Raw genomic sequence first — 24,119 nt, 5'->3', positions numbered from 1 at the left:
GGCCCAGGCTGCAACACATCCATTAAGGCACCTAACTGCAAGCTGTTTTAAGGGTTACATTTCTGGGGGAAAACACCCTGCTGTCTGAATATGCCTTCTACAGTCACCATTACAGAAGCAAGAAGTCTGGGCAAACCTTCCAGTTCTCTGCAGTTCTGGCCCGTGGTGTTCAGCATGCAGCTCTTCCTCTTCCTGACAGACGGTGCCATTAGGGACTCCAGGCATCTTCCTTTTCTCCTGCAGATATCAAGGAATGCAAAATTATGATACACTGAACCAACAGTTATAAATTTTCGTTGTACAAATATCTTTAATTGACTGCAGCTATGTACCTGAGATGGGACCTTTTTTGGGGGTTCAATACGGATTGAGGGGTCCCACTCTCCTGGTGGCAGGACAGTTACTTGGTCTAGAAACTCATCTATTCCCGCTAGAAGGTCACTTCTGTCCTTTGCCTTATATGCTACATCATGAAAAATCTGGTACAGAAAAAAGCAAAAGAAATAGAAAACTCAGCCTCTTTATACCTGCAAGAGAGATGCTCAGATTTATTTTGATTGACAGAGTGCTTACCTCATCTGTCATGATGGTTGCCATGGAGCGACCGATTTCATGGTATTGCTGAGCCTTCCCATCAGGGCCAAGAAGTATGAAGAGGAACCTAATATTTGTCAGCAGATGAATTTCAGTTTATAAAGAGTTTCTGGAATATTGAATTTGATTTTATGATTAAAGCAGGGAGCTGCAGCTGTCTACCTGGTTGGTATGGGCACCTCTGTAAGTCCAGTGAGCAGCACAGCAGGGGAAAGGCGCACAAAGGCTACAATAGGCCTCTCCAGGAAGTCCAGCTCTCCCACCAGCACATTGGAAGCCTCTGCACCCTCTGGGATCTTTTTCATGAAGTGCAGATCCACCTGTTCAGACAGGACAGATGCAAATATCAGTACAGGATTTGATCTCAATGTTGATGTTATGATGTAAGTCGATTGGGATTTTTGTTACGGTATTTAAAAACGTTGTTTGTGAATTTTTATATATCTATTCTTCATTTGTCTCCAGTTTTCTTTTCTATGCTATTGTAACTTGTCTGCCCAGAATTAATGTCCTTAATTTTCTTCTCTTTAGCGTGTTGTTTATTGATTTACTGTAATAACTAACTTAACTGTAGAGAACCGAGCAGGTCCAGTGCTCATTGGAAACCTTTGTCTGTGGCTTTATGGCACTGCTTTTTAGTCTTTCGTTGGTGGACTGCTGTTAGTGGCTCTGTGTTGTTGTGGTTATCACATTTGCCTTACATGTGGAAAAACCTCTTGTTTGATACTAAGAGGAAACACAAAAACCCAACCTCAGGGGGTTACAAGCCTGGATAAATGGGAGTGTTGAGTAAGAAAGGGCATCTGCTATGGCAACCCTTTGGGAGGCTCTAAAAGTACCTTTATTGATGGGCTACTGCTGTGTGTTGTTCCACTGTAGGGGGCACTATGTGACACAATTTTTTCTCATTATATTTACAGCATCCCAGTTCAGGTCTCCAGTGCATTCTCAGAGCTGAGAGCCCCCCCCCCACACACACACACAAAATAAGATCTGTTGTTGTTGTTTAGCATAATCATATTTACAAGTATTCTGGGTTTTTTTTTAATAGCATTCATCTAAAGAAATGCAACATTTGCTCTACAGCCTGCTTGTTTACCTTACTCAGGTCCACCTGAGTGCTGTCCTGTCCAGCACCGTTCTTAGCTGCTTCGTTGGATTGAATAGGCTGGGGAGACGTGGCTGACCCTGCAGGGTGTTTATGTGCATGTGTGATGGAAGGAGACAAATGATTCAGAGTCAGTAAATATGATAGTTGTTGTGCCAAGTCCAAACTAACAACGATGAATAAAAAAATATATCGCCCTGAAAGAAATATATGTTTGTTATGCAGTCTGACTTACTTTAATCAAATCAAATCAATACTTACTTTTCATGTATTTTTATGTATTTTTACCCTGACTATAATTTGAACTGAAAATCTTAATTAATATTACAATTAAAAACCCAATCAAGGCCCCTCAGCACACAGCCAAAGTACCCCCCCCCCCCCCCCCAAAAAAAAAGCCAATTTCAGCCCTATATCAAGACATGACTTCTACTTTGATGTAGAGAGCACAAGTCAGGATGCGCTTGTGTGTGACATCCACCATCAAACTCACCAATCAGATGAGGTTCTGACTGTTTGCGTGCTCCCTCTGTGATGGAGCGTACAATGGGAATCAAATTCTTCTTCTTCTCGTTTTGGTGGTGGTGTCTCTTGAGCAGCGCCTCACGAACCCTCACTCTTACGCTGTCATCCAGCTCATTGGATGCCTCCTGGTGGTCCAGTACCATGTCTGCAACGCAGGTCAAACTCATAAACCCAGAGTTTAGTATGATCAGAGCGTTGGTGTTCCACATCAAATCATAATGTCTCAACATTATACCCTCCTTGATTTATGGAACACATGTTAATTTTATGTAACCGCTGCTTTTAAAACAAATACAAGCCAATCTGGTCAGACATCTTTCACTGTTGAACAGAAGGTGAAAGTTTAAAGGGTTATGTCAATATCTGTCCACATGAAACTGCAGAATAATCAGCATCTCTCCATCTTTCTTACCGCTTCTGCACTTTATCAGGCCTTGCTTACTCACTTGTTCTTGTTCTTGTTATTTTTGTTTGTGTGTGTGTGTGTGTGTGTGTGTGTGTGTGTGTGTGTGTGTGTGTGTGTGTGTGTGTGTGTGTGTGTGTGTGTGTGTGTGTGTGTGTGTGTGTGTTTGTTTGCATGATGTGCATAATTACCTCATCCAGTCATGAGTATGCATAAATAAATGAAGGTGCAAAGTTTATTACTTGCATGCAAATGAGTTTGGATCAAAGTAGATTTTATGCAATCACAGTTTCAGCTGCAATTTCCAAGTAAAATCCAGGTGTACAGGTGCTGACAGCAATACAATTTCGGCTCAGGTTTATTACACAAACTGCAGCTTGATGTGCTGCCTAGAACTAGGCTGGTTGTTCTGCAAAGTTACCATAAGAGAAGCAAACTGTGTTTCTGAGTCCAAAAGAATATAGTCGTTCGTGTATGTTGTTCTTCTTGGATTACAACTAGCAGGCATTCTGACAAGGCTACAGTCTGATTCATAGTAACAAAAGTAACATGAGCTAAAGAACTGGCTCTATAGAGCAAGGTGGAGAAAAACAGACAAATAAATGGTATAAGGTTGAATTTGTGCAGCACGGTGGCACGGTGGTTAGCACCGTTGCCGCACAGCAAGAAGGTCCTGAGTTCAATTCCACCATCAGGCCGGGGTCTTTCTGTGTGGAGTTTGCATGTTCTCCCCGTGTTTGCGTGGGTTCCCTCCGGGTACTCCGGCTTCCTCCCACCGTCCAAAGACATGCAGCTTGTGGGGATAGGTGAATTGGATAATCTAAAATTGCCACTAGGTGTGAATGTGTGAATGAATGTGAGTGCGAATGGTTGTCTGTCCCTGTGTGTTGGCTCTGTGACAAATTGGCGACCTGTCCAGAGCGTACCCCGCCTCTCGCCCTATGACAGCTGGGATCAGCTCCAGCGCCCCCCGCGACCCTGAAAAGGATAAGCGGTAGCGGATGGATGGATGGATTACTGACAATGGGACTATTAGACAGGCCAATATGCAGACCAATGGAAAAGTTGGGAAGATCTCTTGGAGCCATTTTTGAACAACTAGAGATTCCAAGATCATCGGTTCAAACAATTGTAAATACAAGTTATTTTGACATGTCACCTCTTTTGTTACCACCCAAACCGTCACCCTCAGATGAGAGGAAATTTCATGTTCACATATAACTCAGGAATCACCGAGGTTCAAGCCTGCCATGAACCAGAAACTACCGGAAGACCAGCGTCACTTACTACAGTGAAGTGAGTTTTAATCTCTGTGGGCTGAGAGTGTGCCAACCTAGAAAGAAGCTTCTGCTCCAAAATCAACACCTTAAAGCTTGACTGAATTTCTAGCTTTCCACATAAAAGTTTTCTGGAGAAAAGTTTTATTGTCAGAGGAGACAAAGATTGGGCTATTGGGCCAAAATGATAAGAGGTATGTTTGGAGGAATAAAGGTGAGGTTTTCAAACATAAGAACACTGTACCAGCTGTCAAGCAAGGTGGTAGTAGCATCATGCTCTGCAGCTGATATGTTACACAAAGCAGATGGGTTAATGAAAAAGGAGGACTACCTCCAACAGCTAGATCAGGGGTGCTCAATACGTCGATCGCGATCGACCAGTCGATCGCAAAGGTAGTATTGGTAGATCGCATGGCATTAAAAAAATAGATGCCAGCCTATCATCCATCCCGTCACTTGATTGATACAGGGAAGCCAGTCAGATGACATCAGATTTTTTCTGACGCTTAGGTCGCTGCGCATGCGCAAACAGCGGCGCGAAGTGTAGTAAAACTGACAAGCTAGTCAGCGAGTTAACTCCAATTTTTAGCTCTCGGTTTTTTCTCTTAAACCTGGCCGTCAGCAGCTACTGTCCGGACTATGCATCCCTGGCTGATTCAATTCAGTGCAAGTCATCAGAGTAAACTCAGGTAATGACAAAAAATTTACATAGTTAATTGTGTTGTGAAATATTGGATATTGCGGTTATGCATGTATATACATTGTAGATATAAAGAATCCTCAATATATTTATAAATAAGTATATGTTTTGGATTTTTGTAGTGGGTAGATCATTTTGACTTGGTCATTTTATAAGTAGCTCACATGCGGAAAAAGTGTGAGCACCCCTGAGCTAGATGGTAAACACAACTGACAACTGGGTGTGCCAACAAAGCACTGATCCAAAACACATGTCAAAACTGGTTTTGGAATGGATAAAGCAGCTAACATTACAGTTTTTCACAGACGCTAGGACACATTTCTCAATACTTAGGTCACGTTTGCAAAACTCCTCACACAGTGAGCACAACAGAAGTCTATGTGGGCTAAACTGAGGACCAGTTATCATTGTTTTGGCTCAAAATGCATTCAATGACTACATCTCTCAAATTTCATGAATTATCTTCTCACTCAGACACAACAACTGCCAAAAATCTTTGTACGGACAGGACATTTTGCATGTACTTACATACTGTTTTCAAAACTGTTAAACTTATGGCCAAAACAATAACACAATGCAAAACTTGAAAAGACAGCAAAATCCAACAGCAATATTTTATTGAAACATATTTTAAATCTAAAAATGCAGTTTAACCAGCCACAGCTGATTCTCATTGTAGATGAACATCTACACAGGTGTTACTCCTTCAATTTTTCAACTCCTTCAATTCTGGCATGCCAGAAGATTCTTTCCTAGGTGTATTGCCCTAGATGACATAAGATGTGATGTGGATGAGAACCTGTGGCCAAATGGAGAAGACCGAGTAGAATAGCATTACTATTGTATGTGTATCAGTGGATGGTGTGTATACAAATTCTTGTATTTTGGGATTACTTAGTGCAAAAAAATAAAAATACATAAACAAATATTAACGAATTCTGCATGATGTCTGATTCATTCCAGTAACATATATTGAAATTATAAACAGAGATGTGTCCTTGTTTTACACAAGAAAACACTGTGTAATGCTACATGTTGTTAGTGTTTTTTAGGTCATTGTTTTGTGGGTGACAAAGTGTGTTTGTCGGCTGTCAACCTTTGCTAGTGTTCTGGAAGAATGAGTTTATTTGAGACCTGAATAAAGTGTTTTGGTAGTTGTAGTGCATTTTGAATGTGAAATGAACTGTTTTGCCAAGCTGACGGTCAGTTAGGAGGATTGTGTGAAGAGTTTTGCAAAAGTGACCTAAGTATTGGGAAATGTGTCCTAGCTGCTGTAAAAAACTGTAATGGCTACCAAAAGCAACTGGTCAAGATTCAACAGACTAGGGAGCATTGAAACAAATGCTGTGTGTGTGTGTGTGTGTGTGTGTGTGTGTGTGTGTGTGTGTGTGTGTGTGTGTGTGTGTGTGTGTGTGTGTGTGTGTGTGTGTGTGTGTGTGTACACTTTTGACCCGGTAAATTAGAGAAAATACAAAACAAAACAAACAAACAGCAATCCTTGTTTTTTAAAGTCATTAAAGATGTATGCAGTGAAATGATTCCATCCTGGAAAAAGAACACTTCAAAGAAATAATTAAGTTCAGAATGACCATGACCTTCATGCCCATAATGGGTGTATATAAACTTCTGACCACAATTATATGCCAAACATGAGAAAACAGCACATGATAAAGACCAATAATAAGTTTTGTTTCGCCCTTAATAATGAGTCTGAACCTGCCTTCTTATATAGAGCACTCGGGTAGAGTCATATTAACATACAAGTGTTCTCACCTGCGATCTCTTCAATGCAGTCAGCATGCATGTCAAGCAATACGCTGCCGTTGATAATGCAACTGCGCAGCTCAAATAGACTGTGGAGGGAAAGCGTAGCAACGTAAGGCTTGCTCCACCTTTCTCCACCGTCCTCCACATCTTCCTCAAACTTCAGCCATCTGCAGCATAAAGAGATGTTATTTAGCAACTTGCAAGTTGGAGCACATGTGAAGTATTATTATTATGATTTTTTCCTTCTGTTTAATTCGCTATATTGATTACAAAGGCTACCATACAAAGGCTTAATTATTTTTATAAAACTTAAGAACATAATTTCAATCTTATAAATTGACAAAGTGTCATTTAAATGACAACAGCTGAGCCAAAACAAGCTGTTACTGTGGATAAAGAATAACATGTAAAGAAATGTTTGCTTTAGCAAAAGCTTCTTTTCAGCTACCATTAAAAAAACAAACAGCATTTCTATCACTTCTTCATTTTTGCATTTTTTTAGAAGGTCAATAGTATAATTTATTCCTAAGTATATCTACTGTCAGTTTTCTACAAACGTCCCCACTTGGTACATTTGCTGTACATCGTCTCCCAGCAGATAAAATGTTCCTCACCTGATTAGTGCTTTTGAACAAAGCATTAACCTGACTCCTGCAGTAGCTCTGCAATCAGAGCTTGATTGTAAAGGGCACCGTTAGCCCATTGTTCAGTCTCCTCTGGCTTTTTGGTCTCATTCTAGTTGCAGATATGTAACTTCAATGTATTTGGGCTGTTTAGGGCTGTTAGAGCACATATAGTGTCGCTCTATATGTGTGGATAATGTGGGTTCAGTGTACAGTGTAATTTATTTTATAACTGTTTTTTAGTTTTATGATTGCAGACATTAGGAATATTTAAATAAAGTATTAGTTAAAATAAAAATCATATGATAAATGTTTTATTTATTTATTTATTTTTAATGATTTAATTCTATGGGTGTTGTTTGGGCTTTAATCTTTCTGTTGTTGGAGCTCCAGTTTTATTCTTGAGTTATTAATTTGTCAAAAAAGACACAAAACGGAAAATCTGTCACGTTGTGTCATTGTTGTTTTTTTTGCTTCCAATTTCCTTGTTACTGCTCCACTGCTACATGATATTATACTGATTTTCTGTTTCCAAAATATCTTGTAAATATTTAGAGTTGACCTCTCACACACGGAGGACAGTGAGCTACCACACAAGTTGCTGGTTTGTCCAGCAGGAGTTGCTGATGCAGAGACTTAAAACCTTTAGGTAAGAACTGAAACCAAAGGCCCTTGAGAACAGATGCTATGCTTTCCCAGCCGTGGCTATAATAGGGACTGCTTGACTCACGTCGGGTCTTTTTAAAGGAGTTCCTTGAAGTATGATGAATACACTTCTTCTTCAGGTTAAGTGTAGAGGGAGTATTCAACTTTAAATAGAAAGCTGTTTTTCTTTCCCACGCATAGATGTGCTTTAAATCTCTTGTACAGTGGTTCACACCACCAAATAAAAAAAAGTGAGCATGAGAAACTTAGATTTGGCATTTGAACAGCACAAATAAGCCATATTTGTTTGACTCACGGCTTTTGATCTTTTCACCTTGAGCTAACCTTCAGCGAGCTTTAAGTGTAACTACCTCTTGTAGACTTCCCTCTTCATATTAGTGCCGCTGTAGAGCTGCCAGGCTGTCAGAAACCTTATTGCTAAGCACTGTTACCAACAGCTCCCTGAGGAGATATCCTGACCTGGCTGTTTCTTTCCACTCAGCATCCTTGCCATCCTTGACACAGATCTCATCCAGCTCGGTGAACAGCTCATGGGACACGTGTTCAGCGTCCTCCTCATTGCCTAGAATGAACTGGACCCGCTGGGATGGTGTGTCTGGTGATGTGTGGGAGGAAGGAGAGGTGACCTGTAGGTTCTCAAAAGACTTTCCAAAACACAACATTTCTTACTCTGTCCTTACATGCCTTTTAATGGCTTCTGAGCCCACATGCATACATACTTTAACACACATTTGTACACATGTGCAGCATGCTGATTTGTTCCTGTTCTGTGTTAGCTAATTAGTGGTTTGTCAATTTCAGCCTGGAGTCCTGCATGTGTGAAGTGCCCACAATATTGATAGGCTTTGTTTAACAACCACTACCTACTCTATGGGTGCTGGTCCTGTTAGCAAGTCACTATATGGCTCCATCTGATTGGTGAATGACTATATGAGCCAAAATAATCAAAATAATGCATCTAAACTGTAAAACACTTTAAGTAATGGGGTAGCCTAAGAAAAATTCTGATGTGTTTGTTTCTGTATGCGCTACCATGACTAGAACTGGTTGTCTCATTCTCCCCGCTTTGTTGTGCTGCAATGCTGCTTGCCCTTCTGTCTCTCTTGCGGTGGCGGGAACCATGACCTTTGTGGTGACGATGGCTCTGCCTGGGCATCCGGACCCCAACGAACAGAGTCCTGTGACCTGAAAACAATGCAAAAAAAAAAGACAAGAAAAATTAAAAGAAAGTATATTTGATTATCAAGTAAACATGCGAGCATTTTAATGTCACACAGGCATGCACTTTAGTTTAACTTCATTTTATCTGATGAAAAGACTGTAAGGAGTTTAGTGAATTGACAAAACAAGTAGTTATTATGCAAATAGGCTAATCCGAGATGCAAGATGTCTTCATAAGTTCTATTTTTATTGTTAATTTATTTAATAAACATGAAACAAGGAGAGCTCCCGTTAGACCAAAGGGACTCACAATGAAGAGGTTTTTGTTCCTGCTGTCAATTGATTGCTGTGTGGTGAAGATTTGCAACCAAAATTTAAAACTGATGGTTATCTTGAGAGAGCTTCAGTAATTTTACAAGATTTGACTAGAGACTATGTGACCTGTTTTTGTGCAATTAGTTTACTCTCTACAGGTATTTTTAAGTTTACCCGCAATATTAAGAGCATTTAGCGCTTGGAAAAAGAATTATCTTCAAACACTGAGAGGGGAAAAACATGAAGGAATAATGTGTCCTATGATTTCTCAGCATGCAGGATAAAAGTGAAAGCCATTAAACTCAGGCATAGGTGTTAAACTCCACGGGGAAAATGAGAAAACAACACCCTTCCTGTCCTATATTAGTCTTGACTGTTGCCATCATTAATTATCATTAGTGGATTCAATTTCAAAACAGCGTGGTGTGATAACCAAGAGACTGATTGCATGTGACACTGTATATACTGGAGCTTTATTTGAATATTAGTCTTTTTGAATAAATAAATAAACAACAGGCTTACACAAATAGATTTTAAACATTTTGAGAGAATAATTCTGCATAAGACATATGAATTTTATTATTTTTGAATATGAGTGAACGTACATGCAGGCACTCATGGACACACGTTATTGATCAGCATCTGGTCAACTCAGCATAGCGTAGTGCAGGACTTCATACATTTGTTTGGCAAGCAGGAGGTTATTGGTTCATTTCCAGCCAGAGATCCAGATCCTACATTGGTCTCATTTTCCACTTGGCGGGCAAATATGTTAACCACTACACTACACTGTTAGCATTGCTGCCTCACAGCAACAATGTTAGCAGTGCTGGGTTTTAAACTACCATCTGGCTGGGGCTTGAAGTTTGCCTGCTCTTCTCATGTCTGTGTGGGCTAACTCTGGGTTCTTACTACAGTCCGAGAACATCCAGTTAGTCGAGTTGGGTTAATTGGTGATTCTAAATTAGATATGAGTATGTCTGTCTCACTAAGTTGGGCCTGCAACAGGCTGGCAACCCGTTAGGAGTGTACTCTAAATAGTTAGCCATACGGATCTGGTGCAATGTGGATCAGGAAGTGCTCAAAGGTGGGGGCTTTGGTTGTCTGATCCCATTCTGCTGAAACTGGTTCTTGAGACATATAAGATTACTTGTATTATGGACAAAGGACCCAAACGAGTGTGTGAGACTGATATACAGCTAGATATAATTGGGAACACCTCAGGATACAGACTGGGTTCTGGAACCGGTCTCCTGGTGAGTGGTTGGAGTATAATCCACTCTGGAGTTGCCTTCAGTGTGAGGCAGTGAGAGGGGGTGGTCAGAGGTAAAAGTGGGCCACAGCGATCCAGCTGATTAAGTTTAATTACGTTTTTTAATACAGTTTAATACTGTAGAGCCAATATATACAGGTTGCAAAAAAGCAAATAAACTTTTAAGCAATTTTTAGCAGATTGGAGCTTTTAGATATTGAGTTTTTATGTTCAGTTGACCACTGAAATAAAAGTTCATTTAGATAATGCACCAAAATAACAACCCACCACCCCCACATCCCCCCAAATAAACATACATGTTTCTGTGTGGCTGCTGAGTCTTTCTAAAAAGTGGGAGTAAATTCAGCTTTTGGAAAGCAATAACGATAGTTTCAGGAAAGTGTTCTTTTATATTGTAAAATTTGGTTTACATTGTAAAATCAGAACTTGGTGTCCATATCCATAAGCTTGGTGCTTATGCTGGATACGAGCTGGATGTTGTGTGGCTGTCTTGGCTGCAACCTCTGCAAGATCATGTGAAAGGTGGAAACTGTGGTCTGGGATTGGCATACTTTGGTGCTGGTCCTCCTTTTTAAGGAGGAGGGCCAAGGGACGTGTTCTAACTTGAACACGTCCCTTGGCCCTTCCCGAGAAGGTGTGCACAAGGGTGCTGGAGAGGACAGTCCATCCACTGGCTGAACATCAGATTCAGGACAAACAATACATTTTCCTTCTTTGTCGTGGATTACTGGATCAGATCTTTATCCTCTTGAGGATTTTTTTTATGTTGGGTGTCCTGCTCGGCGGCACTTCAGGACTATAGGTTATCAGGCCTGTTGTTAAAAGGCTACGTGGTCCATGTACAACTACAGAGAATGCTTTTTTTGGTACCGCTGAAAGTCATACTTGCAGCAGTACAAGTCAGACAGTCTAAAATAAATCTTAACAAAACTGTGACAGATGGATTCTTGCTGACCCTGTATTTTACACATGGGGGCAACTTTCAACAAATCTGCAAGTTACTCACTTTCCAGTTCTTCCTTCTCATAGTGGATGTTCAGCACAGAGCTGGTTCCTCCCTGATCTACCACCACCTCCTCATCAGGCCTCTGATGGACACAGATATAAAAAAGACACATGTAAGCATAATGATTCTGCTTTGATTTTTTTTTTTTTGGTGTAATCAATGCTCTTTGTCTCTAGTAGCCATATTGATTCGGTGGAAATGTTGATCGTCTTCAGCCTTTAAAGATTAGGCCCTGAAAGAAAGTTTTAAAGGTTATTAAGTCAAGAAGTTTCCTGATAAGGAGAAGCTATTGTCACCGCAAAGGAAGTTTTTCCACAAGAAGCATCAAATTCCTGAAAGTTATTCTTAGAATGTCTGGTATGGACACATGCAGGAGGACAGGCAGGCGTGCACACTCGGCAGCACACACACACACACACACACACACACACACACACACACACACACACACACACACACACACACACACACACACACACACACACACAGCAGAGGTAAAAAGAGTATTAGTGCAAGGCTCTACTGTCCTGGGGAAATCAAATCAAATTAACAAAGAGCCATTTCCATTGGTGATGAATCTGTTGGCAGACTGCTGCAGGATGTTGCTGTTCTAAGAAACAGTGCAGTTAGCTCACATGCAGTGTGTTTTTCATGGTGAGTGTATCTGACCTATGATAATAAGGGCAGATTGCTCCAAGACATGTTACAAAATGTTTGGAGTAACTCTACTGCTCCATCGTATCTGTTTACAGGATGTTTACAAATATATTACCACAATGAATTTTAAATGAAACAACTCAGATGCAGACTTTCAGATTTAATTCAGTGGGCTGAACAACAAGATTACATAAAAATGTGAGGAACTAAAGCATTTTTACACATAATCCCTTCATTTCAGGGGCTCAATAGTAATTGGAAAAATTAAATAACTGAAAATAAAATGTTCATTTCTAATACTTGGATAAATACCCTCTGCAGGTAAAGGGCCTGAAGTCTTGAATTCATGTAGTTCACCAGATTCTGGGTTTCCCCACTTTTAATGCTCTGCCAGGCCTTTACTGCAGCAGCTTTAGTTGTTGTTTGTTTGTGGGCCTTTCTGTCCGAATTTTAATCTCCAAGATCTTAGATCTTAGCAAAGTCCAATCTACCCTTTATATTCTTGAGGTTTATGAATGACTTGCACCTTGCAGTGAACTCTATGTATTTACTTTCATGCAGTCTTCTCTTAATTGGTAGACTAGACAGGAGCCTACCTGCTGGTGAGTGTTGTTCACTTGGTTGGCTGTTGTGAAGGTGAAATGATTCTGTGATCATAAACCACTGTTGTCTTCCATGAACACTAGGTCTTTTTGTGTTGCTGAGCTCACCAGTACTTTCCTTCTTTCTCGGCGTGTATCAAACTGTACATTTGGCCACTCCTATTATTGTAGCAATTTATCAGATGGGTTTTTTCCTGTTCACAGCTTGTGGATGGCTTGTTTCACTTGCATGGATCACCTCCTTAGGAGCTCATTTGACCCCATGTTGTCTATTTAAACCAAAGTCTTCCAAATGCCAGCACCACACCTCAAATAAACCCCAGGCCTTTTATCTTTTTAATTGATAATGACATAACAAAGGAATTGCCCATACCTTTCCATTAAATAGCCTCTGAGTCAATTGTCCAGTTACTTTTGTTCCCTTTAAAAAGAGGGCGACACATGTTAAGGAGCTGAAAATCCTAAATCCTTCATTCAATTTGAATGTGGATTAAGTGAAAGCTGACAGTCTACTCATCATGTCTATCCATTATATAACTATAATTGGGATATGGTTCAGTAAACCGGTAAAAAAAAAAACACATTTGTAAGTGTCCAAATATATATGGACCTAACTATTATAGTATGTTGTTGGTTGGAGCTATTACCAGTAAAATACATTGACAGTTGTTGTAGTTTTGCCTCTGTACACCACCACGTAGATTTTAAATTAAACAATCAAGATGTGATTGAATTGCATACTTTGTGTAAAGGGGTTTTCCACAAATGTTTCATTAACAGAATCAGACATTTTTATACATAATCTCCCATTTTCAGAGGCTCAAATTAACAAACTAACAGGATTTTAAATGTAAAGATTATTTTATTACTTGGATGAAACTTTGCAGTCAGTGTCTATCTAAAGTCTACAACCCATGGATATCACCAAATGCTGTTTCTTTCCTTCATGTGCTCTGTCAGATGTTTACAGCTGTTATCGTCAGTTGTTGCTTGTTTGTGGGTTTCAGTAACTGAAAAGCTGCCCTACCTGGCTGAAATCAGGTGACTGATTTTAACCCCTTTTTGCCTTGAGAAATTCTGGAGTTGCTTTTGCAATATGGTTTTGGGTATTTCCTGTGAAGCACCGTTTGATCACTACGGCAGAATTAAGCTGAATGCTTTAGCGAGTATAGCTCTGTACACTTCAGAATTCATGCTGCGACTTGTGACAGTCCCATCTGGCAGCCAGACATTCCCCTGCTATAATATTGCCTTCATCGTGTTTGAAGATCATATGATATGCTTTGGATCATTACCTGTTTTTCTCATTCTCCATATGTTTCTTTTCCCATCATTCTGGTACAAGTTCGTCTCAGATTCATCCAAAGGTTGTTTTTTTGTCAGAACTGTGAGTGCTCTTTTAGATATTTTAGCAAAGTCTAATGTGACCTTCCTCTTCTTGAGTGCTGTTGTAAATGCTTTGTGCCCATTCATGAAGAAAACACTTGATTGTGAACTTTAATATATCTACCCTTGGTTTTTCAGCCTAATGATGGCCTTCCTCACTTGCACTGACTTCTCTTTGGTCCTCATATTTAAAATGACAGTCAACAAGTTGAATCAACTTCAGAAATTATGTCTGTCTCCTTTGTCAGGGTGAGGAGTTAGGCCATTCGTGAGGGACTCAGAGTAGAACTGCTACTTCCTCCACATCTGGGCTCATCTTATCAGGAGACGGCCCTGGGCAGACTCAGGACATGCTGGAGAGATTATATCTCTCAGTTGGCTTGGGATGTGGTTGCCACCACAACCTTTACCTAGATAAGTAGCAGAAAATGGATGGATGGATGCATTTGTCATGAAATAACAAGGGAACAGGTCTCACCTGCTCATGAAACTTCTTGTTTGTCAGCGGGCCAATTATTTTTGAACCTTTAAAAATAGGGATATATATATATATAAATATATAATGCTAAACATTTGTAAACCCCTTGAAATAACGATGAACATCTGCACTTCAATCACATATTGTCCTTGTTAAGTTTGAAGTTATTTAGATCAATTTGGGGTCATCTTCCTATAATTAAGCGATGTCTGGGGTAACAACCTCACAGATGTGGTCACACTCCTCTGTGATGATTTATTATTTCAGTAGTTCAGATAACATAGCTCAGAAATAAAACTTCCACTCACTGTGACGTCTACTTTTGCTGACGTCAATATGCCTGTGACAGTGGGCACTGCACCAGTCTATAAATAAATGTAAATCGATGAAGGGATGCATGATGCCATAAATCCCTACCAGCAGCACAATACAAACACACATGCAGACACTGATATATATAATCTGCTTTCTACACTATGCATGCTTTTGCCAACTCTGTATGCATTGTGTTTACATACTGGCAATGCTACTGTGATTGCATGTGGGTGGATGCAGAATTCTGTAGAACAAAAAATACAGATTTTTAATCAATAGCTTTAAAAACATCTGATAATCTAATTTAGAGCAAAGCTGTTTTGAGAGCATTTGTCTCAACAGGTGTGCATGAGGAATACACAATTGTCATACCATATACTGAATGATGGCTGAGAGTATCTGGATAATCCATTCATTGCATTGCCTTTTAGGGGAAAAACTAAAGGGGAAACACTGAAGACTTGCAGTGTCTCTGTCAGCAATGTTTTGCTGTGGCTGGGATTGCTGCATAATGACCACAGCAGCAACAATAGTTGCAATATGTCTTCCCGAAGGGCTTTTGGATTGTAATATTAGCTTGGTCTACAGCAGAGCCACTGACTCACATTTGTCAGACATACACATAAGAGCAAGAACCTGGACAATGCTACAAAGTATTCATATGAACACAATACATATGGACGATTAGCTCTTTCAATCATCTATTTGAAAATATATCTGAATGATGACTTGCTAAAATTCCAGAAACTCCCTCAACTGCAAATTGTTTCAGGGTTTTCTTGCATGTGCGGCCCATTTCAAGTCTCCCAACAGAAATTCAACGGGGTTCCAAACTTTGGCTTTCACTGGGGCAGTCCCTCAATTTATTCTTTTTAGAACCATCCCTAGGTGGATTTGATGGCACGCCTAAAATCATTGCCCTGATGAAAGGAGCACTTCAGAGAGATGGCCTTTTGCTTGCACAAAATGTCGAATCTGAACAAAGGACGAAAAAAAAACCCATAGTATAAAACTATGACCACAGTTGGAGAAACATATCCTGATACATAAAGCCTGTCAGGACACAAAACATCTATTGCACTCCAGTACCCTGTGTGTATCACTGTGTGTTATGGAGCAAGAGCTTTTTATTTCTCACAGGGTTTAACTGATAAAACCCCACGCATGTTTTATTGCAAGAACTCAATGGTTTCTGGCTGCACTTATGAAATGTGATTTAAAAGCAAGACAGTGCTGTAAGTGTGTCTGTAACTTGAAGTCCCAAAGCAGTATTTAATCTCCCACTTTCTTTAGCCTCTCCATGCTGCTAAAAATGGAACAGCTAAGCATATTAACATAAGATTCTGATAAGGAAAAAGTAATTAACATGCAGTTCAGACAGATGAATGTCTTACTCTATTATAAGCAAAAATTCAAATCCACAACACACTTCGGTTATGTTTTATAACAGCCTCTTTCAAATGAGCTTAAAAGAAACACAATGGGTGGCCTGGTGCTGCCTTCTTGCCTCCTTTCACATCCTCTCTACCATATCAGCGCTTTGGGATTTCTTTTTTCTTCTTCGGTGACTGAGCACTTCATATTCCCAAGCCAATTCTGTTATTTCAAAGATTAAGGGTACCTAATTAGGTAGTCAGGCTTTGGCCAAAGACCGAATGGGACTCAAGGTGTATGTGGGCTACATGTAGCAGTTAAGTGCATCGAAGTTTCATTTAATTCTACAGATGCTTCTGAGGCAGGACAGCCATACAACAATACATCTGCTGATGAAAATAGGACTAAAACGCTGTCAGCTTATTCACAGAGGGTCACCACTGTGAGCAGCTCCACATGTTTTGGTTACTACTTTTTTTTTTTTTACACCGGATGCACTTCCAAAGGGATTTGTGTCTCATCCCAGAATCAAACTGGGGCTCTTTCACTTGTTGAGCAAATGTGTAAACCACTACACTACAGAGCCATGAAAATAACACTTGACTAATAAACTATTTACTCCAGAGTAATGTCTACTTTTTATCCTTTTGGTTGCTTCCTTAGGTGGTCTCCACAGTGGATTATCTACCTCTATCCCTAACATCCTCCTCTGTCACACCAACCCACTGCATGTCCTCCTTCACTACACCCATGAGACTTCTATCTGGTCTTCCATATTCAACATCCTTTGTCCAGCGTATTCACTGTAATTTCTCAAAACATGACCAAACCATCTCAGCCTTGCCTCTCTCAACCTGAGCTGTCACTGTGTTCACTTCTAATCCTGTTCCTCTTTGTTTTCTTTGAACTAGAGTTAGCTATTTTAGATTTATATATCTTAAAAAATAAAAGTAGATACTGGTGATCTGTTTTTAAAGATTTATGTCTTTATTCCTGATAACTGGACTTACAAACAGGGGCAGAGGCTGCATCAGTTGGTTTGTTGGTTTATTTTATAGTAATGCAACTTTTGCTTCAGAACACTGTCTTGATCAGTAAAACTGCAGTTTGCATTGGAGCGGTTCGCAGCCGAGTGTGAAGCAGCGGGGATGAGAATCAGCACCTCCAAGTCTGCCATGGTCCTCAGCCGGAAAAGGGTGGAGTGCCCGCTCAGGGTCAAGGACGACTTTCTGCCCTAAGTGGAGGAGTTTATGTATCTCAGGGTCTTGTTAATGAGTGAGGGGAGAGGGGAGATGCAGTGATGCGGAAGCAGCACCGGTTCGTAGTGGTGAAGACAGATGAGCATAAAAGTGAAGCTCTCGAATTAACAGACCCTTTACAGGTTCATCTACATCCCTAACCTTACCTGTGGTCATGATATTTGGGTATTGACCGAAAGGACTAGATTGAAGATACAAGTAGTGGAAATGAGCTTCCTCTGATGGGTGGCTGGCCTCTCCCTTAGGGGAGACCTAACAGATACACAGACTAGGCACACAGATGATAGGAGGAGAGGAAAAACCTGAGAATAACTAACAAAGAAAACTATGAATACTAAATCAGAATAAAAATCTTATCTGAGCAAAGGTAATATTCAAATTGAAGACTAGAACAAAGTCAAACAGAAAATGTCAAACAGAAACTGAGTCTCCAAAGTGAAAACACTGGATCGTTACAAACAGAAGTACTGTACTGTATGTACAAAAGAACTGGGAAGCCCACTTTCAATTTACTGGTAGCATCACATAAAAGTTGGGACACACTTTGGGCCATGTTTAGCACTGTGCAGCATTCCCTCTTACATTAAGTCTGTAAACATCTGGGAATGTCTGAAAAGACCAGCTGTTGGGCCAACTATAACTGGTCGACCTAACTTCTTGGGACATGTTGCTGTTCATTGCATTCTGTTTTATTTACATTTTAAACAGAGTTTTGTTTATGATTTTTTAATTAGGGTTTGCATTTATAAGAGCGAGAAGAACATGTGGAAGATATATCATCTATACAAACCAGGTCATTCAAATCTACTGTTCAAAGCTCTGTGTGCATTCACATGTAGCTGTGATTTTCTCTCACACAAAATGCCCCAGTAATCTTTGCAGCTGTGCAGGTGTTGGTTGTTTCATGCAGTTTATAGGTTTGGGCTCAGGCTGCAGGCAGTCAGCTCCATTAGAACTGCAGCTTTACTAAACATATAGACACACTCCAAAAGAGGGACGACTCTAAAGGCTCTTTGTCCCAGACAGGCCATCAGATCAGATCAATTAGTTTGTTTCCATTTACACACACACACACACACACACACACACACACACACACACACACACACACACACACGCACGCACGCACGCACGCACACACACACACACACACACACACACACACAGACTGAGACATCTAAACTCTAAAACAATAACTACAACTACAGACTGAGTGAAGCTGCATTATACAGAGGAAAACATGCAACATGAAAGAAATAAAAGGTCGCCACTGTGGGCGAGATCAGATTACACAACCATGTATCTGTTCCATGATTATGATGTTCTTTCTCCTCAGTCTATGCTCGTGACTCGCAGCCCGCAGTCATCTAGGTCACAGTTGACTAACAGCACTTCCTTAATGGCAAATTCATGCAAGTGTGTGTGTTTTTAACAGGTTAATGGTTCCCTGTCATTCACAACTCACCTCTCCTGTGTCACGTTACATGCTTCAGCTAATTAAAGGCTCACATGGAACTCAAAGTTTTGTTTGTTCCCTCTGTGGGAGCACATCTGTGACCCTCAAAGCACGCACGTGTGCGTAATTTTCCACTGACAGAGCAAGTCATTTGTGTGATTCTGCCTGTTTTTATATCCTGGCAACCGGACCTCTTTCTTTACTCTTTTCCTCAAGCTCAACATCTGCCACCGTACTGAGGTGGGATTATGGCTCAATAATTTCCCCAACAGATTAGCACGACTGTACCACAGGATCAGTTCACTGCCAAAATGGCTGCCTGTCCTTGAGGTTCTGTCCTTTACCAGCATCTCGGCGGAAACAGTCGACCCTCACCGAAGCTGCTTTGTGACTAAAAAGACGTGACAGTGTTAATTCAAATATCATGTGAATTCAAAGCTGGAAAAGATCAGAACTTAACTGCACTGTATTTTTGTAAATAAACTCTAGCTATGTTTTGCTTTCTTGGGACATCAGAGGTATTTGCCCTCCAGATTTTCCCAAAGTAATGCGACTTTTTTAAAGGATGGTCTTTTTAACTTTACTGAAGCTTTTTGTTGATGTGCAGTGAAGAGACAGTAATGTTAAGAAGCAAAATTGTGCGTAGAAAAAAAGACAGCGCCTTTTCCAGGGAATTAATCTGATGTTTTATGCCCTTTGAATTTTTTAAATATTAAAAGGGTATGAAATAATATTTTTGTTCACCTAGTAAATGACAAACTGTTAGAATGGAAACAAATGATTCTATGTATTACACTTAGCCAATTTCAAAGATCTACCTGCTGATGACTTTAAACACCTCAGTCTAGTGTCTCAGTATGAAAATGAAATGTGAGTTTGATACCTCTGAAAACGCCGAGCAGGCTGTCCCAGAAACATGTCAGATTCCCAGAGCAGGGTTGAATGTCCTACTTAGACTGCTGATAAAACCTGCCTGTGATGCAGGACGTCATCTTTAAGATAAGTATTATTTGACAAGGTGTTCTCGAAAAGCATCAAAGAGGATAAAAAACAAAACAACATATTGAACTGCTTATCGTCCCGAACAAGTAGAGCAGCAATGATTTGAATCCCCGTGTCCTAGCTGAGCGGGGCAATCGATGCTTGGCACTAAAATGCTCTCTGAAAAAATTAACAAACCTCTAAAAAATATTTATATATATATAATGCAGTATCATAGATTAAACGTGGAAGCTGACATTATTCGCCTTTTATGGCAAGGAAACATTAATACTTATTAATTATTACATTAATTGTTATTATTAATAATGTAATAATTAACCCTTCATCAACGTATCTTTGAATCGTGCAGATATATCTAAGTGAAACTGTTCTATTCCCAGCCTTACTGCTGTTATCCATTTTTACATTTTGCATTTTCCTAAAAGAAATTACCTCTCTTTTCCCACCACCTGAGCCCCATCAGCAGCACCGTGTGAGAAATCAACAGGTTGCAGGTGGTATGAAATGCAAAGGTCCACAACACATCACAGACATGGTGGAGAGACAATTATACAGATTTTAACACAAGCTTAGATAACGCTAATATTTGAAGAGCTTCTGGCCATTTCCTCTCCCTTACTGAAAGCTGGCTAATCATGTCAGAGACTTCCCAGCTCACCTCTGGTCTTACTCCATCTGTCTCTGGCCCAGACAGGATGCTATGAATCAAAAGGGTGACATGACTGTTAGGGCAGGCTGCATCAAGTCCATTAAGCTGCCCAACTGCATGCCAGGGTGGTTATAATCAGTCTGTTCAAATGTTAATGTCAGTTTGAATGAAGCCTGGTGTGCTCACTGGCTTTCTTATCCATACTGGTACTGAGATTCTGTTAGAGGACATGACACATGCACATCAGCAGGACACTGGATCAAGACAATTTCCCCTTCAAACCACAGCTTTCCCACAAGCTGTCCCCCTTCTGCCTGTATGGTAGTGATGTGCGATACCACTGATTTCCTTTCCGATCCGATACCAAGTAATATTCAGGGTGGTATCGACGATACTGATCCGATACCGATACTTTGTACAAAACGGATTTTATTTATTGTATCTCAAATTATAGCGTCATAATGATTACAGGACATCAGAATACCTTCTTCTTATCACTTAATAATGCAGAGTTCATCATATAGAAATAAAAAAACTAAAGTTGTGTGCTATTTGAACACCTTGCCTGCCTGGAGGACTAAAGGACTCCGTGAGAGACTCTCACCCTAGCAGCACCTGTCCCTCTCCTCCTCTTCAGTTCGCCTCAACATACGCTCGTCATATTTTGTGATATGATTTACTCTGAGGTGTTTGACAAAGTTAGTGATGTTGCCACAACCATACATGCCAACCCTCCCGATTTTTCCGGGAGAATCCCACCTTTCTCCAGATTTTCCACCCGGACAACAAAGTTGAAAAACCATATCGCAGAATTCATAGCGCGGCCCAGCCAATTCCAGTTTCCAACAATGACGGCAGCGACTTAGTTTTAATATCACTCTTATTTCTCTTTCTGGGTCGCAAAAAAACTTTTAACATATTTTCAGGTGAGAATGTAGCTGTGTAAACTTCAAATATCTGAGCCGACCGACACATCGTCTTCAAACCCCCGCGGTCTTTCACCACTCGGGTTAAACATGATGTACAAGTCACTTTGATAACTTAAAAATGTTCTTGTTTGGCTTTTTCAGTGTTTTATTTGTTCGTGAGTAAATCGGTTTGGCTGAGATTAAAGTTATTAGATTAGATTAAATTAAATTAAACTTTATTATTCCCTCGGGAGGGTTCCTCCGGGGTTTTCACACAGCTGAATAAACGTCAAACAGAAAACTGATTAAACAGAAGAGTTTACGTCAGTGTCCGGTTATATTTTAGACAGCAAGGAGCAGACGGCAGAGTTTCACTCCACCGAGGGAGCTCGTGACGTACTACCCGGCTTTCTTTAGACCGCGAAGGCCGGTCCTCAGGTGGAAGCAGCCTCTGAATTTGGACACCCCCGCTGTTTCCGGGCCGGCCAATAATAACGGTGACATTTAACGTATTTTATCCGATAAATAAACCCTGTAAAATATATTTATCCGCCCAAACAGCCCTTTTGAATGTCTCCCTAATTCTGAGGTCTCAAGGTTGGCAAGTATGGCCACAACACCTCACTTTTTTTGCCACATTTATTGCAAACCACGGCTCAGCTGTTTGTGGAGGTAAAATACATCCGCACAATTACGCTCAGCCATTGTTGTGAGTGCGCACGCCAAGGGGCTGCGAGACATTTATACAGCCGTATTTCGCACATGACTATGAAAGGCGGAAGAGGAAGTAGTTCCTTTGAATGTAGGCAATCCGAATGTTATAGTTTCTTTCCACTGTGTTCCTGTTAATGATAAACTACAAATTTACTCTAAATTACTAAAATATCGATATTTTAATGTGAGAATCGATTCTAGAACATAAATGATTGGTATCGGAGGAATCGATATTTCAGGATCGATCCGCACATCACTACTGTATGGAAACAGACCCTCGGCTCTTTATAGAACACCATGTGAGAATGGCGTCAAGGTCATTTGAGGGTAACTAAGCTGAAATAACACGCCGTTCAACTAAAAGTCAGCAGAAAATCCACCACACATCTCTTCCTTTTATTCTGCCTCGTGCACACGCGTCGTTCGGACCAGCAGTTTTTAATGAGCGCTGTGTTGGACAGGAGGAAAATATCTAATCAATAATCTGCTGCACTCTCACAGCACCGTGTCCACGGCATTTCCAGAACGCAATCCTTCATGTATTCTTGTGCGTTAGTCCCAGGAGCTACGACCCCTCTGCGCATTTCAATGCTCTCCGGAATCAGTGCACGTGTTCGCAACTCAGAACAACATCAACAACATCCCCCGATTACAGCATCATCCTGTAGGGCAGGAAACACACCTTAACATCATACAAAATGTTTTACTGAGGTCTCTTAACCATTAAAATGTTTAGGTAGAATAACGAAATAAAAATAATATTATAAACCTTCCGAAGTGCTCTCAATCTTTGAGTTTGAGAGAATCTCGAAGCATGGGACTACAGTTGTCCGAGGTTGTGTGCACCCTGCTCAGTGCCAGCCCACAGTGTCAAAGCAATGCAGCACACAGTAAAAAACCACTTTACCTGGTAGCACAGTATACTCTCGGGGTCGTTGACTTGCGCGCTCATGGTCTCCTGGTTATCCTGCTTTACCTTCACGGAGTGTAAAGTAAGACTTTCACTGAGCCGCTTTGCGCTGTTTTCGGACGTTTTGAGTGAACAGTCACGAATGGGCTACATCAGCTCCCTTTGTTTCTGCGGCCATATTAAGTGTTTACATCTATCTCAAAGGACTAAAGCGAAGAAAACTGTTATTTTGCTCCTGTGTTGAGATGATTTCCCAGTCGCGCTTCGAGCTCCCCTCCCTCCTGCTGTAGCTGTGTGAAAGCAGGATGCGGAGAGCATCACTGCAGCCCCATCCAATCAGAGCGCAGAGGTAAGCAACGAGCTGCGACGCATTGCTGCTACCAACACGTTGAAGCCAAGACTATTATGAGCCTACAGAGCTTCTTTACAGTGTTCTTTCCAGCAGTTTCCGGTTGTGCGACTACTGTGTACAGCAAAAGGTTCAATTCCGTCTAAAACGACTGCATAATCTTAATATGACAAATAACTCAACCTACACAATAATTTATACTAACATTATTTATCTTGTTTAAAGTTCATTGGTGCTTCTCCTGTTTATTGTGCGTATGTTAGCTTTCTGTCTGTGAAAAACGTTTAATTAATAAACTTTATTTACTTACTGTAGCGCAGATCCCACCAAACTAAATGTGAAGCTGGTATGTTTTAATGGGACAACGACGCACATCTTACTAATGCTAGTAAGTGGTCTGAAATACTGAAATCCACAAAAAACAAAACAAAAAACATGCAGGTTAAAAGTCTGGCATATCACGTGAAGGCTGCTGTATCATATATGCATAAATGTACGTACCATTTACGAAAATATAACAATATGCAATATGCAAAAAAAGTCGTTCACTCATGTGTTCCTCTTTTTCAATTACAAAGCTGTTAAAAACGGTTAACTGTCATTTCAGATGCATTTCATCCTGTCTAGAAATCATATTTGGGT

General features: G+C 40.5%; 1 protein-coding gene across 1 annotated transcript in view; it reads right to left on the bottom strand.

Annotated features, from left to right (window-relative positions):
- Positions 1-23,924, bottom strand: part of slc4a8 (solute carrier family 4 member 8) — a 34,282-nt gene extending 10,358 nt beyond the window's left edge. The window contains exons 1-11 of the mRNA XM_085406433.1: positions 23,126-23,924; positions 11,419-11,500; positions 8,696-8,848; positions 8,123-8,258; positions 6,381-6,541; positions 2,196-2,372; positions 1,694-1,782; positions 757-914; positions 574-661; positions 333-479; positions 137-237 (exon numbers count right to left, since the gene is read on the bottom strand). Of these exons, the coding sequence (XP_085262559.1) occupies positions 137-237; positions 333-479; positions 574-661; positions 757-914; positions 1,694-1,782; positions 2,196-2,372; positions 6,381-6,541; positions 8,123-8,258; positions 8,696-8,848; positions 11,419-11,500; positions 23,126-23,170 (1,337 nt within the window). The 5' untranslated portion in view covers positions 23,171-23,924. The remainder of the gene's footprint in view (positions 1-136; positions 238-332; positions 480-573; positions 662-756; positions 915-1,693; positions 1,783-2,195; positions 2,373-6,380; positions 6,542-8,122; positions 8,259-8,695; positions 8,849-11,418; positions 11,501-23,125) is intronic.
- Between the last annotated feature and the right edge of the window lie 195 nt (positions 23,925-24,119).

This window comes from Rhamphochromis longiceps, linkage group LG5 (genome assembly GCF_057381845.1).
Source record: "Rhamphochromis longiceps isolate RC_006_pf linkage group LG5, R_longiceps_female_GT1.1, whole genome shotgun sequence".
NCBI classification, from domain to species: domain Eukaryota; kingdom Metazoa; phylum Chordata; class Actinopteri; order Cichliformes; family Cichlidae; genus Rhamphochromis; species Rhamphochromis longiceps.
This window is presented reverse-complemented; position numbering and strand designations above follow the sequence as displayed.